This window comes from Pseudonaja textilis, chromosome 13, assembly GCF_049901715.1.
Source record: "Pseudonaja textilis isolate UNSWEBS1 chromosome 13, rPseTex1.2, whole genome shotgun sequence".
Taxonomy (NCBI): domain Eukaryota; kingdom Metazoa; phylum Chordata; class Lepidosauria; order Squamata; family Elapidae; genus Pseudonaja; species Pseudonaja textilis.
This window is the reverse complement of record NC_142002.1, coordinates 16,030,227-16,043,989: the sequence shown is the minus strand read 5'-3', so window position 1 is coordinate 16,043,989 and position 13,763 is coordinate 16,030,227. Positions and strand designations below refer to the sequence as shown.

The 13,763-nt window shown below is 44.7% G+C and overlaps 1 protein-coding gene across 9 annotated transcripts in view; it reads right to left on the bottom strand.

The window, feature by feature from the left end:
* Nucleotides 1-227: 227 nt before the first annotated feature.
* The window catches only part of CSNK1G1 (casein kinase 1 gamma 1), a 31,715-nt gene continuing 18,179 nt past the window's right edge, over nt 228-13,763 (bottom strand). For 2 of the 9 annotated variants that reach the window (XM_026709683.2, XM_026709686.2), the window contains one exon: nt 10,349-10,555. In XM_026709683.2, the coding sequence (XP_026565468.1) occupies nt 10,549-10,555 (7 nt within the window). In that variant the 3' untranslated portion in view covers nt 10,349-10,548. Of the gene's footprint in view, nt 5,417-10,348; nt 10,556-12,666; nt 12,792-13,763 lie in introns of those variants that run through there. The other 7 variants (XM_087941476.1, XM_087941478.1, XM_087941475.1 and 4 more) reach the window with 7 other exon arrangements.

The following is a 13,763-nucleotide window of genomic DNA, read 5'->3' as shown; positions in this document are numbered from 1 at the left end:
GATGATCATGGTGGCTTATTTAACAACCACCCTTCAAAAATGTCAAAAAACAAACAAACCCTGATCTGGTCGTGTGTGCCTCAACGTACGACTGCAACAACTGACAACTGGATTTCTGGTCCCACTTGTCATAAATCAAGGACTCCTTGTTCAAAGAAGGGCACTCTGGCACTTGTTTTCATTCTGATTTCAAGATCCGTGGCAAAACAATGAACAGACCGGAAGTGAACAGAGCAAAATCAATGTTTTATTTTACATTAAAATGGTGCCAGTCGGGGGAGAATGTATTCAAAGTACACAACACTTCTTGCAATGTCCCATTCAAAGAGGTGCGCCAGAAAGAGCTGGAGAAAGACCCATTACCTGGCACGATAAAACCCCCACTCGTGCTCGAGGAAGGAATCTCCTACGCATGGCATAGATAAGCCCTTATCCCGGTTGAACTGTTTTCAAACGCATTTCAAAGTGACATTCATCTTGGAAAAGGTAATTTCACGTTCCCCGCCAAGCGGCCACCGCAGGGCACGGAGGATGAGAGGACAGTCAAAACATTGCATCCCGTGTTTCAAATAATCGTTAAAAAATAAAAAACCCAAAAGGCATTTTAACAAGAATCTGAACAGTGCACATAATACTTTAAAAAGAAAAAGAGAGAGTGGGGGGGAGGGAATAAAAAGATTTTCACAGCTGATTTTTCTTGATGGTAAGAAGAGCTGCCCTCGCTCGCTATCCCCAATCCCACGATTTAAAAGCACAACGCCCGGCCGACGTAGGTGAAGGGAACAAGACGTAATAAAATATACATCCCACCAGGTTTTCCAATGGGAGCAAGCCACTCAGCGGCACCTCCCTGCCGGGAGAAGGTGCGATATTTGGTTCTGGCCCAGACGCCCAAAGTCTTAATTCCCTTCTCTTCTGATCCATGGCAAAACCCACTTGTGCCCCCATCCAGTTGGGCTTCCTAAGTGGAAAAAGGCAGCTGCTGTTCTAAATCCCACCTGGTAGCACCTAAAGTCATACAGCAATAGCGCAGTTGGGGTGGGGTGGGGGAGAAATATCTCCTTTTTTGGGGGGGTGGGGGTGAGGGGAAGCGATTACATTCCTGAGACAGTCTGAAAAGAACCAGAGAAGTTACATCAAAGCCTTCCTAATTCCTGCCTAGGTTGGATTGGCACCTTGGAGCTGACCCCAGGAAGCAGGGGACATGCAGCCCCACCGTCCTGGGGAGAAAAGGGTGGTCTTTTCCTGGGACTCGGCGGGGTGACCCTCTCGGGTGAGAAAATACACGGGGGGGAGTCTACTGCGCGAATTTGGCAATGAAGTGAATGGAAGCAAAGGCTGCTGCCCACGTTCGAACTCGAGGCTTGCTGCATATCAAATACAAGAACAAAATACTTACATCCCCCCCGCCCTTTCAAACAATCGTGCCGTGCAGGGATAGAGAACTGGGGGGGGGGGGTGTTTGCTTTTGAAAGAGCCAAACTACAAATCCCAGCATCCCCGGGCATCAGTGGTGCTAAATCCGGGAGTTGGCAGGGCAACGGGATCTGTCTACGGACTTCCCAGCCCTGGGCAGAATGAATACAATTCCTATGAAACTTCAGTACACCTGACATTTCTCCACCCTTCACAGACAATTCCATGGACAGTCAAAACATTAGTTTGAAGAAAGACAAAACTTGTTTCCGATTACTTAGGCGATACGCGTCAGACAGACACAGCTCGGAGAACCGCCGAGGCCATCCACCGCTGGGTCCTTTCATTGCTAGCCATCGCGCCAACATCAAGGCCTGCAGGAAGTGACCAACCTCTATGTTCCTCACTTACTGACGCTCACAACTAGTAAAAACTGGCAGCCTTCCGGGGAAAGGAGTTGGTACAGTCCGTGGGAGGCCCCAAGAAAGAGTACAACAGACAAGGCATAAAATCTGTTCCTCTTCTCGTAATATCTTGAGAAAGCAAAGATTATGGCTTTGCGCTTAAGGGGAAAGTATGAATTTGGCAGTGCATGTTTGTAAACCCACCCAGCCCTCAACACTAAGCTACACGCCAGGGGCTCACCCTGGATCTCCCATTTACCTTTTGTAAGAAAGTCACCGCTCGTCAAGTCTTGGGAAAGACACACCTGGGGACTGCTGTGAACCAAGAAGCAGCAGTAACCGTTTGCTCACCCCCTTGTAGAAGGTGTGGCACGTGAAAGACATGGAAGAACGGATTTTGGACTTGGGAACATCTGGGCAGGCCCCGTTGAAGACCAAACGTCTCTAGGAAAACACCCCCAGCCCCCCAATCACTGGTTCAGGGGATGTTGGAGTTATGGTCAAAGGTAACAACTGAGAGCAAAGTTATCAAAGCCACTGTGAAGTTATCAAAGCCACTGTGATGCTGGTCATTCTCAGTGCGATGTATGTACATTTTTTTGAATGTGAATGCAGAGCTTCTTCTAAATTAGCAATTCGAGCTTATTTATATATATATTAAAAAGGGAAGTCAGAATGAGCGATCAACACCGATAAAACAGATTTGCTAACTTCAAGAATATGGAGAGATCTGAGGATAAGATTCTTGGCTCGAATAGAAGTTGAGTGCTTTTTTTTTTTTTCCCAGGACAAAATAACCAACAGCTAATGGACATGCATATATGTGAGAAGCCCTCTTTCTAGATAACTGGGTATCGTTATCTTTCTTTCCTAAACAGATATCAAATATCGGCTGATATTACATTCTGACAGAAAAACCGTGTCAGGCTAGTAAGGAATCCTGAATTCGTTGCTCCTGAAGCAACGCAATCCTCACGGTTAAATAGACTTGGCTCTGGGAAAGACACGTAGGTTTTTCAACATAGTTCAGAAGTAAATTATCCCAGACTGGAAGCTAATGTGTTTTGCCTCATTGGGAAAGGGAGGCTACAGATCCAAGTGCTGATATTACAATTTCCAAAGAAGCAATGAAGAACTGTGGTGTTTTTTTTTTTTCCAGGAAGCAAACCAATGCTCTGTGTAAAATGACTTATTAGCTTATATCAAAGGGAGATCCTAAAAGCGTCCTGGAACAGGTTCCCTATTTCATACTAGAGATGTACTGAGGATCTAGAAACAAAGCTGTTTTTAGTTTAAAACATAGCTCTCCCTTGTTGCAAGCTTCAAGTTGTATCTTGATGAGGGGCAAGGGAACCCCCAGACTGTCTTGCTCAGTGTAAAAATATTCCACTTTCAGGATTTTCAAAATGGGCAGGGGAAATATTAACGCTGCTCCTGTTAGAATTAAAAGAGCTGCCATTTTCCTTTCTGAATCCTTTGTTGTTATCTCTTCCAAAAAGCAAGCCTGTTCCCTTGGTAAAGGTGGAATAAAAGGCTAATTTCAATTGGTATTTAATATTTAAAGCAAGGGAGAAACTCTCAACTCTTTTATCCGTGATGAAAGAGGAGGATGACAAAGTTGGTTTGTGTGGGAAAAGGTAGAAATCAAGAGAATTTACGCACAGATCACTGAAAACCTGGGTCCTGGCCCACTAATGGGGAATTGAGCAGCAATCTATAGCTCTGCAAAGAGAAGTGGGGCTGAAAGTCTAACGTTAAGACCAACATCAGGCATGAAGAGAGTATTTGAGATGAGCAGGAATCCAGTCCAGTGGCATTTCCCCTTCTAGCAGTTCTTTCATTTGCAAACAAGGAACTACAATCCCTACAATCCTGGACGTAGCTTCCTTCCCAGGAGCGCCCAAAAATTAGTCGCTGGATCAACAGGGTCGTGTTGCCTTTTAGACTGATTTTAGGAGGCGAATCCAAGGGTCTTGAAGAAGGATCCTCAACTCCCCTCTCCAAGTCTACCCAAAGTTCCCGTCTACGGGGAGAGAAAAAATAAATAAAAGCCTTGCATTTTTGATATTTTATCTCGTTGCGTGTCCGGGTTCGCATTAATGAACTCTCAGGCCCAGGTTTTACAAAACAGAAAAAAAAAATCAGCAGGCACTACATAAGATGACGCCCTCTTCTAGTCTGTAGAGTTTGACTGAAAATCCTTGGCAAAATCCAAACCAGAGACCAAGTGTAAGGCAACGGCAGCGTCCTCTCTCTGGCCGAGCTTTGCTCCGCTTAAAAAGGCCGAGGGGCCTCATTTCATTCCATGGTCATTTTTGTCCAAAGTTCAGTCCAGCTGACTTCGCTTCTCCTGCCAGCAGAAAAGATTTTTTATTTTTATTTTTTCCCCCAATCTCAAGCCGGTCAAGATAGGCACCACGGAGACAAAACCACAAGCAGCGTGTTCAACGGGAGCTGGAAAAATTCAAGTAAGCGGCAGGGCGCAAACACCGTTGGGCCGTTAAGAAGAAGCCGGCAGCAGTCCTGGTGGAGTCCTAAAGAGGGACGGGCAGCCTGTGTTAAGAGGGGTGGGAAGGGCCCAGCTGGTGGGCCAGCCTCATTCACCACGAGGAGGAGAGAGAACACACACACACACACACACACAAACAGCGTAATATATGCATCCATCGTGTTACAATAATAATAATTAAAAGTGCAACAAACTTAATGCTCATTTAGGACGGACAAGTTTCCTCCAACCATTCTGGGGGAGGAGAAGAAGAAGAAAAAAAAAAGGAGATATCACCGAAGCCAGAAAAAAAAAAATAAATCAAGGCAACTGGAAGAGTAAATTGCAATTCTCCGACTGTTGGCTTACTGCTATGGATGCTGTCCAGGGGCAACCATCAACGGACGCCCCGCTGGGGCTGCCCGGGAGAGACTTTGGAACCCAAAAGGTTTGGATGTAGGACAACCTTTGGGGGCTCATTCAGCAGCGGTTCTTCCCTTGCAGCCATGAGTTCCCTCGGCCCTATGGCTCACCACAGCCCCTGGTTGGGGGAGGGGGGAAGGGAAGAAGAGAGGGGGAGGGGGAAGCACACGGAGAACCCAAAGGGAGGAGGAACAACGCACATTCGCCAGGAATGACAACCCTCCCCCTTTCGAAGGGATGTTACGGGAAAGGAAGGTAGGTAATCCAGCCTTGTCTTCCGTCAAGGGCAACCAGTGCCTGGAGGGGGAGCGGAGAGGCGGCTGGAGGGAGAGATGCTCTCCTGGTTTTACCAAAAGGAGCCTCGGGAGTGAATGAGGAGTGAACAGAGGGAGACCATCTGGGGGGGAATCCACCTGAAGGTTTATTTTGGAATTTCCCCCTCCTCTCTCTCTTTTCTCTCTGTCTCTCCCCCCTCTGTTGTTGATGGTTTTTGTTTTTTTTTTGGTTTAAAGTGTCCCTTGTTTCTTGACCTTCCCCAACACGAGCCCCCTCCCCCTCCCCCGTTCAACGAGACTTGGCAGGAACAGCAGGTACGCAAAAGACCCCCAAAATGCCTTCAGGAGACACCTGTTATTTCTGGCGCTGGGAAGACTTCCTTCGTTTCCTCTTATAGAAGCAGCAGCACCTGGAGCACAAAGAACACAGCCAGTCAATAAACGGCGCCCCGGGGCCTCCCCGAAAACCCCTCTCCTTCCAACACAACAACACATAGCACAGGGTGGAGCCAACCTTCTCGGAAGGCCTCGAGACTTCCTTCCCCCAGCCACCCTCCCCTCCCAAGCCAGACAAGCCCAACCCAATGGGACCGCGTGCGCTCACGAGGACCACGCAACAGGAACCCATACGTTTCTTTTTTTAAAGCGGGAAGGGTCTCCAACCTTGGCAACTTTTGAGACTTGTGGACTTCAACTCCTAGAACTCTGGGAGTTGAAGTCCGCCAGTCTTACAGCGGCCACGGTTTGGAGGCCCTTCCCGCTTGAATCCATTCTGACGTCCCGCTTCTCCATCTTTTTCCACACCACCTGCATTCGCGCCAACCAGGAAGGTGAACATGGAAGCTTTCATTCATAAGAAGCCACGCCGTCCCCCAAAGCACAGCCCGAGCCTCCGTTTTCTCAAAACACAAAACGTAACCTGGACAAGCAAGAAGCTCTCAAGCTCTGGGAGGGTCTAATCAGAGGTTCAGAAGCATGAAGAAGTTTGCATGAGATGCCGTTTGGGACAGATCCATATAGCACAGAAAGGCGGAGGAAAGTCCGAGGAGTTGCTCACATGGAGATTAGAGTTGATTATTTAAGGATAAGTGGGATGAAATTTTGGACTAATAAGGACTTGGGTTGTCCTGGAGTTTTCAAAAGATCTGAGGTAAAATTTTGGGAGTGTCATTTGAACAAAAGGTCCTTCTTTGCTCATTAGAAAATATGTTTTTTTTTTAAACGGAGAAACAAACTCCTGATGTAATGTAAATTAGATGGAGATTGTTTTAATACTCTTCCTCCTTATTTCATCACAAGCAAACACAAAATTCAAACCGGGAGATGTAATTCAGTAATTTATGTTTGCTAATTCCTCCATAGTTACATTTTCATCCTGGTTTCATTCATACCTTCCTATTACTTTATATAACAGCAAATTTCCCTTTCATTTGATAGGGAACTGAATGCAAAGTTCAAATTACTATCCTGCATAAACGTTGCTGATGGCATCTGAACACGTTGACTGTCTGAATCCTTTACATCCTAGTGTGCTCTCATTAAAGATATTTGTACTTCCAATTCCTTAAAAAAGGAAATTAAAGTGACTGTTAGGTGCATGTAGCCATATTTAAAAAAGCAGGGTGCCATTTCTGTTTAACATTTAATTAAACAGAATTGATACCCTATTCATTATTAACATTTATTCCTAACATCCAAATTTCATCAATTAAAGTATGTATTAAAAAGATCTTCTAAACCAAAACGTGCAATGAGTAGATGGAACAAATAGTTAGAAAGATTTAATTTGAAGTACTTCCTTGGAACTCCCAAATTACCTCTCACTATCTTCAAAAGTTCAACCCTCTAAAAAATAGTCTTTCTGGATGAAGTTTAATCTGTCTGTCCATGTAACACATTTCTTCTACAGTACGGATTCCAGCCTTGGCAACTTTAAGACTTCTGGACTTCAACTCCCAGAATTCCCTAGCCAGCCAGCCAGCCAGCCGGGAGTTGAAATCCACAGGTCTTAAAAGTTGCCAAGGTTGTTCTGTAGCATCTTTTGTCCAGCTTGATGTCCTGCAAGTGATGGGAATTTTATCATACTCAGATGAGGATGACTGAATTAGTAATTTAACAGAGTTGAAGGGCAGGAGATTGTTGAATGCTGGGCTAAACTGTGTCCTGGCCTGCCTGGGATAAATGACAAAAAAAAACCCACACCCCAGCTTGCTGGCCTCACTACAAGTTTCAGTGCAGGAAATAAAACCCAGCCAAATTATGGAAACCACAGCAGGCTAGAAAAATGTCAATCGGTATAAATTAACTATGTTAACCTTTCTTTACCCCCCTTCCTCAAAAATACTTCCCACCAACTTTTGCTATCTAAGGTAGTCTTCCTTGGGAACTGATGACATCAGAACTGGGTAAGAGTGCAAAACTCACAGAAAGTCCTTTATCTCGTGGAATGGATCGACCCCACAAAAGGGATTTGGACAGCGAGGAAGGCAGAATATACATTTAATAAATAAAGAATAAATAAAACAACAAAAGATGCTGGGGGGAGCAGGGGGAGGAGATGGCAACCTTCTAATTGCGGTGTCCAACTCTTTCAGTTCACGTACTAATTGCAAATGGTCATATTCAGCATCTTGCAAAAAAAAAAAGCGGGGGGTTCCTAGTCAATTAGTTCCTTGACCAATTGTTTTAGGCTATGAGATTATAGAGAAATGCTCCAGATTTGCATTTAGGTCTAAAATAAATTTCCTCAGGTACTTGATTAGCTGGTTGGTTGGTTGGTTGAGATGGAAGATATGTAGAGCATGCGATCCGGTATATGGACAAAACCTCACAAGAAATAACTATAATAAAAGAGAAAGGGAACATGGCTAGTGTTTTGACAAGGTTTTCTTTTTAATCAACGATAAAACGAACAACCAAAAGTGAAAGAAAATGATCGGTAAAACCTGAGGGGCGCCTGTCGGACACTAAGGGTGACTTATTCTGCACAGGTGGCCTCCTTTAATGATGACACTCAGGCTGGATGGTTCACAGAATGAGACAATCCAGTTTCTTAATGAGAAGCCTGGAGTGGACCTGGGAAGCTTCACCTACGCAATGAATTCACTATGAAATGAAGCAGAGACACAGAGTCACATGGAAGGACCGCATAGGCAAGAGTCTCTTTAACATACTATTCCCCACACTTGAGATTTCCATTTGAGGCTAGTCTTTGCTCAACTCAACCGCATCCACAGGCATTGGCGCTGCAATGGCCAAAAGGCAGCAGGGCAGTTGGCCCAATCTACCTGGGAGGTGTTGTTTGGGAAAGAAGGATCCGCACAAAACCAACCCTGGCAGAGGTGGCTTCTCATGAACACAGGACGTATATTTCGGAGTGTTGGAGGACTGCTGTGGCAAAAATGGATTAACCGTTGGATTAACCACAGGTACTTCTCTAGAAGTACATACTGACACACCATAAGATGGCAAGGGTTCCACAATATTAGTCTATCAATTTATGGAGGTGGGCACTAAATTGTGGCTTTCCTCTTTCAAAAAAAAAGAAAAAGCTTGTTAAAAATGTTTCCCTAAGTGCTACTGAATAAATTCCCCTGAGAATTGGTCAGACTGAAGTGAAGAAACCAATCTTTTCCAGCTAAACAGTGAGACTGTGGAAAAATGTTTATTATGGAGAGCCCAGTTCATGACAGACAGATAAAAATTCTGGGCAATCAACTTCTAACAATGATCTGGTTTTTTTTGCCCATTGTTTGTCTTTGGCATGCACTTCATTTTTGGCCTCGGTTCTAAATGGCACCAGAATGACTGTTTTTGCTTCCATGCGCCTGTCCATCAAGACTTTTCCGTGTGCTTGTCATCAAGACTGTTCCATGCGCCTGTCCATCAAGACAAGGCCTTGCCCAAGACACCTGGCCTTTTCATGGTGGGCTTTCACAACTATGATGCTCTACAATTCCTCTGCCCAGATTTGGGTCCACCTTCACAAGTGGGAAAAGCTTCGAAAGGCTTTTCAGAGAAGTTATGTGGTACTCTGAAAATATCTAGAGGTAGTTTTACCTATATAGATTTTTAAGGTTTGTGGGTTGTTGGACAGTGTGTCCATATTAGATATTTGTTACAAACATGATTTAACCCTTGCCTAAGTAGAGGAGAAGGAAGGGTAAAATGAAATGGCCAGATCCACAACTCCTGAATGTCAAATACACATAGCATTCTGTGCACAATTGGACATCCAGGGGCGCGCACCCCACAATGATCACAAACCGAGTAAGCTGAGCCAAAGACAAAACAGCTCCGTTTCTGTAATCTGGGCTAATGCTCGGGGAAGTGTCCCTTTTTTGGGCCAGGAGTGATGCATAAAATCTTTGGAAAGATTTTATACAACAGAGATACACAAACATCTATTCAGATGTTCCCTAATCTGAAAAATGAACGGGAATCCCCAAAGGGTGTACTGTACGGGATTTTTAAAAAGTGATATGGCTCCTCTCTCCAAGTTCAAAAGACTTAAAGGAAAGACTGTTTCAGCACCTTTCCCCAACCTGATGTTCTTTATGAAGTAAAGAATGAGTTTTGACTGATGTGAGCTGCACAATGGCAGAACAAATAGTTCACTTTTTGACATCCCCCAAGAACTGCTATAAAACATTGCCTCAGACATTGAGAGCCACTGCTTCTCAGTATGGATAAAGTTAAACTCTATGGCCTTGGAATAAGCTAGCAGCCTTTAAGATGGGAGGACTTCAATTTCCAGAATTCTGGGAGTCAAAGTCCACAAGTCTTAAAGTTGCCAAATTTGAGAAAAACCAAACAAAATCCCCTTGCCCGATGCTTCTGGAGGCATGTTATAATTAAAAATAACAGATTCCACTACTTTGGTCTTCATGGTTCCTTCGGACCTTTGACCATTCCAAACCACCTTTCTAATTTTTTTCTGAAGTACTAAACAGAGTATTTCAGAAAGAAACACAGAGAAAGAACCTGGTTCTATAAGCCACTCAGGGTCACCTTGTGGTTGAGATGGGCTGCAAATAAGTTTAATAAATAAATAAAACAACGGGCTTGGAGATCCCAGGGAAGTGGGGAGCCTGCAAGTGTTGGTACATTTATTTTTCCAGTCTTATTTATAAGTGTTTTAACTTTTTTTAATAAAAAGATGTTTTTAAATTGTGGTTTTTTTATTGTTTATTGGGTTCTTTTATTGAACACCACCCTGAGTCACATTCGTGAGATGGGTGGCAATATAAATTTAACGGAGAAATAAAATGTATGTTATATAGCATTCACCCCAATAATAACCCTGACCGCTTCCTGGCATTACACGGCACTCTCTGGCATTTATGATTCAATGTTTATTTTTGCAGGCAAAGGTGGCACAGCAAATCTTGACAGAGGCTGTAATACCAAGAAACCACTCTCAACTGCATAACAGGTGAACGTAGGCGTGGCCTTCTGCAAAACTGTCTTTATTTTATTTTTCTGTAGCACCAACCAAGCATATCACAAAGAACAGGTCTGATAGGTCCGTACCCCGAGGGGCTTACAATCTAAAAAAACAGACAGAAGGAAAGCGTTTCTTTGGCAGAGCAAGATTTAGTGAGTGTACGAAAACAGAACATGGGGGTAGTCAACGGCTATGTGTTGTTTATTTTCACTGAAGAAGAGTCTATAAGTCTACTGGTGGCTTTTTTCAGGGATGAGCTATATCCATAGCTTGTGGCACAAGATCAGGGCATTTAAAGAACTACCTGAGAAATAGCAGTAGCACTGAGACTTCTATACCGCTTCACAGTGCTTTACAGCCCTCTCTAAGAGGTTTACAGAGTCAGCCTCTTGTCCCCCAACAATCTGGGTCCTCCTTTTACCCACCTCGGAAGGACGGTAGGCTGAGTCAACCTTGAGCCTGGTGGGATTCGAACTGCCAAATTGAAGGCAGCCGGCAGTCAGCAGAAGTAGCCTGCAGTACTGCACTCTGACCATTGCGCCACCACGGCTCGGAAATAACTCCGAGGTCAGGGGTCTATCAGGAATTGCATTTGATGCGCCTTTGAGGTGCTTGATGTGAGAAAAATAAATCGGGGATAGTCACAGGAGTCCCATACAGCGGGGGTCCCCAATCCCCCAGGCCAAGGACCGTTCCGGTCCGTGACTTGTTAGGAACTGGGCCTCAGAGCTGGAGGTGAGCAGCGTGTATTTGCAGCTGCTCCCCAGCGCTAAAATCAGCTCCCCTTCAGATCATCAGGCATTCGATTCTTATAGGACCCTTTATGCAAAGGGATCTAGGTTGCATCCTTTTGTGGAAAAACTGTCTTCCACAAAACCCCGGTCCCTGGTGCCAAAAAGATCGGGGACCGCTGCCACCGATGGCCCAATAAATTCCTTCCAATGCCAAATTCTCAACCCAAGCCAGAGGCCGCTTCGTTTTAGATTACAAATCCGCTAACTGCCCTGACTGATATTGGTCACCTCAGAACTTTCATCACCCTTCGGGCCAAGGATGAGCAGGCAGATGAACATGCGCGCGTGCGAAAGAAATGGGGGATGTTTTAAAATGAAAGGCCCAAGGAGCTCAGGGGGGAAAAACAAACCCAAGACCGTGAGAGTTGTGGTTTGAATTGCAATCACCTGCTTCAAAGAAAAGCAAGCGGTGTCACTCAAACACAGTAGTTTTCTCCGTCCCAGGGTGGATAATTGAAATCTGGCCCAAGGGGTAAGTTGGAAAGTCAGAATTATGGGATGGGATGGGGGAGGAAAGGGTTCCCCTCACCCACACTGGTATCCTGCTGCCTCATCCTCTTTAGACAGAAGATGGGGCTGTTCACTGTCCGTCTTCAAGAAGAAAGACCTCAGCCAAAACAGCTGGTCTGGTGACAGGGAAACTTGTCAAGCCGTATTGAGTTTGGGGTTTAAAACTCCCCATAATCAACCTCTTTTCTTCATCGCCACATCCGAAACTCTAAAATTCCCCATCTGGCAAAACAGGCAAGTATTATTGTCGCTGCTACCACCCCCTGGGAGTCCACACATTCCTGGGACAGAATGTTTCCCAATGCAGGAGCTCCAAGAATTTAAAGCTTTGAAAAATCAATACATTCTAGCGTGATGCAGTTTTGAACTACTGGGAATTATTGTTGGGATGGAAACTCAATTAGAACCCAAAAGGCACTCTTTTCAGACACCCCCCCCCCCCCAAAAAAAAAGAAACTCTTATGCTATGTACTTTTTAACAAGTCAAACTCTGGTGTAGTTCAAAACTGCTCTCTACTCCACTAGCTGCCCATAGCTAGAAAAACCTGGTTACATGGATCCACGTTTGGGGATCCACTTTAGACAACAGATAAGGAATTCCGGGACAAAGGCAGGACTACGCTATTCTCGCAATACGGATCCCTAGCATTGGAAATGCCCGAATCCTTCACGGCACCATTGCCAAACTGCTAACAACACGCACTTTTTACCAATAAAGGGTAGGAAAAGTATATCTGCTTAAAGAAAAACCTGGATAGTTCAACCACTTTGGGGACAAACCGAGATGCCTTCGTTCTTTCCAAATACTTTTGCCGCTGTCTCTTTTGATGAAAAGAGGGAAGCCGCAGACCAGTGCAAATCCGGGCACCAACCTCCCTGACACCTTGCCCTAAGGAGGCCGCTTCTTAACTATCTTAACTAACTATCTCGAATAATTTCACTGTGTTTTGGCCAAGCAGAGCCTAGTCTGATTCACTCCCCCTTGCACGTGAACCAGAGAGAGTGACTCACCACAAGTTGAGCATTTTCAGGCAGCTACAACAGACAGTGAGAGGAGAAAGAAAGGAAAGAAAGAAAGACAAATAAAAACACAGAAAGGAAAGAAGGAAACATTAGCTCGGAGTATGATGGAAGCAAGTCACGGCAGTTCATGCAAGCGTGCATTGCGGATCTGAGGGTCCTCACCAGCTCCACCTATTTTCTCAAATGGGGCTCCTCTACCTAAACCTCCTGCACTTCCTGAGGAAGAGAGACCACGATGGGCGGTTTCTGAGACAGACAAAAAGAAGTATTTGCAATAGCCCAAGATCCAGTAGGATCATAAGCAGGATAAATGTGTTCAGTGAGGCCCTGGCAAATGGGAGCGGGAAGGTTTTTGAACTGCTAGGCTGGAATATATTCTTGGAAAAGAAAAACCCTAAAGAGACTGCCTAGAAAGGCCCAGATGCAAACACCTTAATGCTTTGATGGACCATTAACATAAGAGCACTTTGACATAAGACTGATTGCTAAGAATAAAGATACAACTTTTGCGTTCGGTTAGAAGAGGCTTCTGGGAAAGCTGTCAATTAGTGGTTTTAAAGAGGAGGATGACCTGGCAAAAATCAAAGATGAAACTGGATTCCCAGCTAATTCAAGCTGTTACGAGGGATGGCTGATTGAGAAACATTAGCTGATTGAGCTAATGTTTCTGTCTTGGAAATAATCATTGCCTGAGATAACTGAGGGGAAACCTTGGAAGTACCATTTCCAGGAAAGTTTGGTTCAGAGGAGGGACCACGGTGCCCCGAAGATCAATTGGGATTTCCAGAGAACATTAACATTTCCCTAACTTCCACGTCAATTGCAGATTTCAATTCTGAGCTGCAAATATCCACAGTGATATAGAAAATGAACTTTTTTCTTAGTTGTTTTGCAATCCAGATCAGACAAGCCCAGTTTCTTCCATTCTCTTATGAAACTGGAGAGGGACACAATGTTTTCACAGACATGCAATCCTAGATCCAA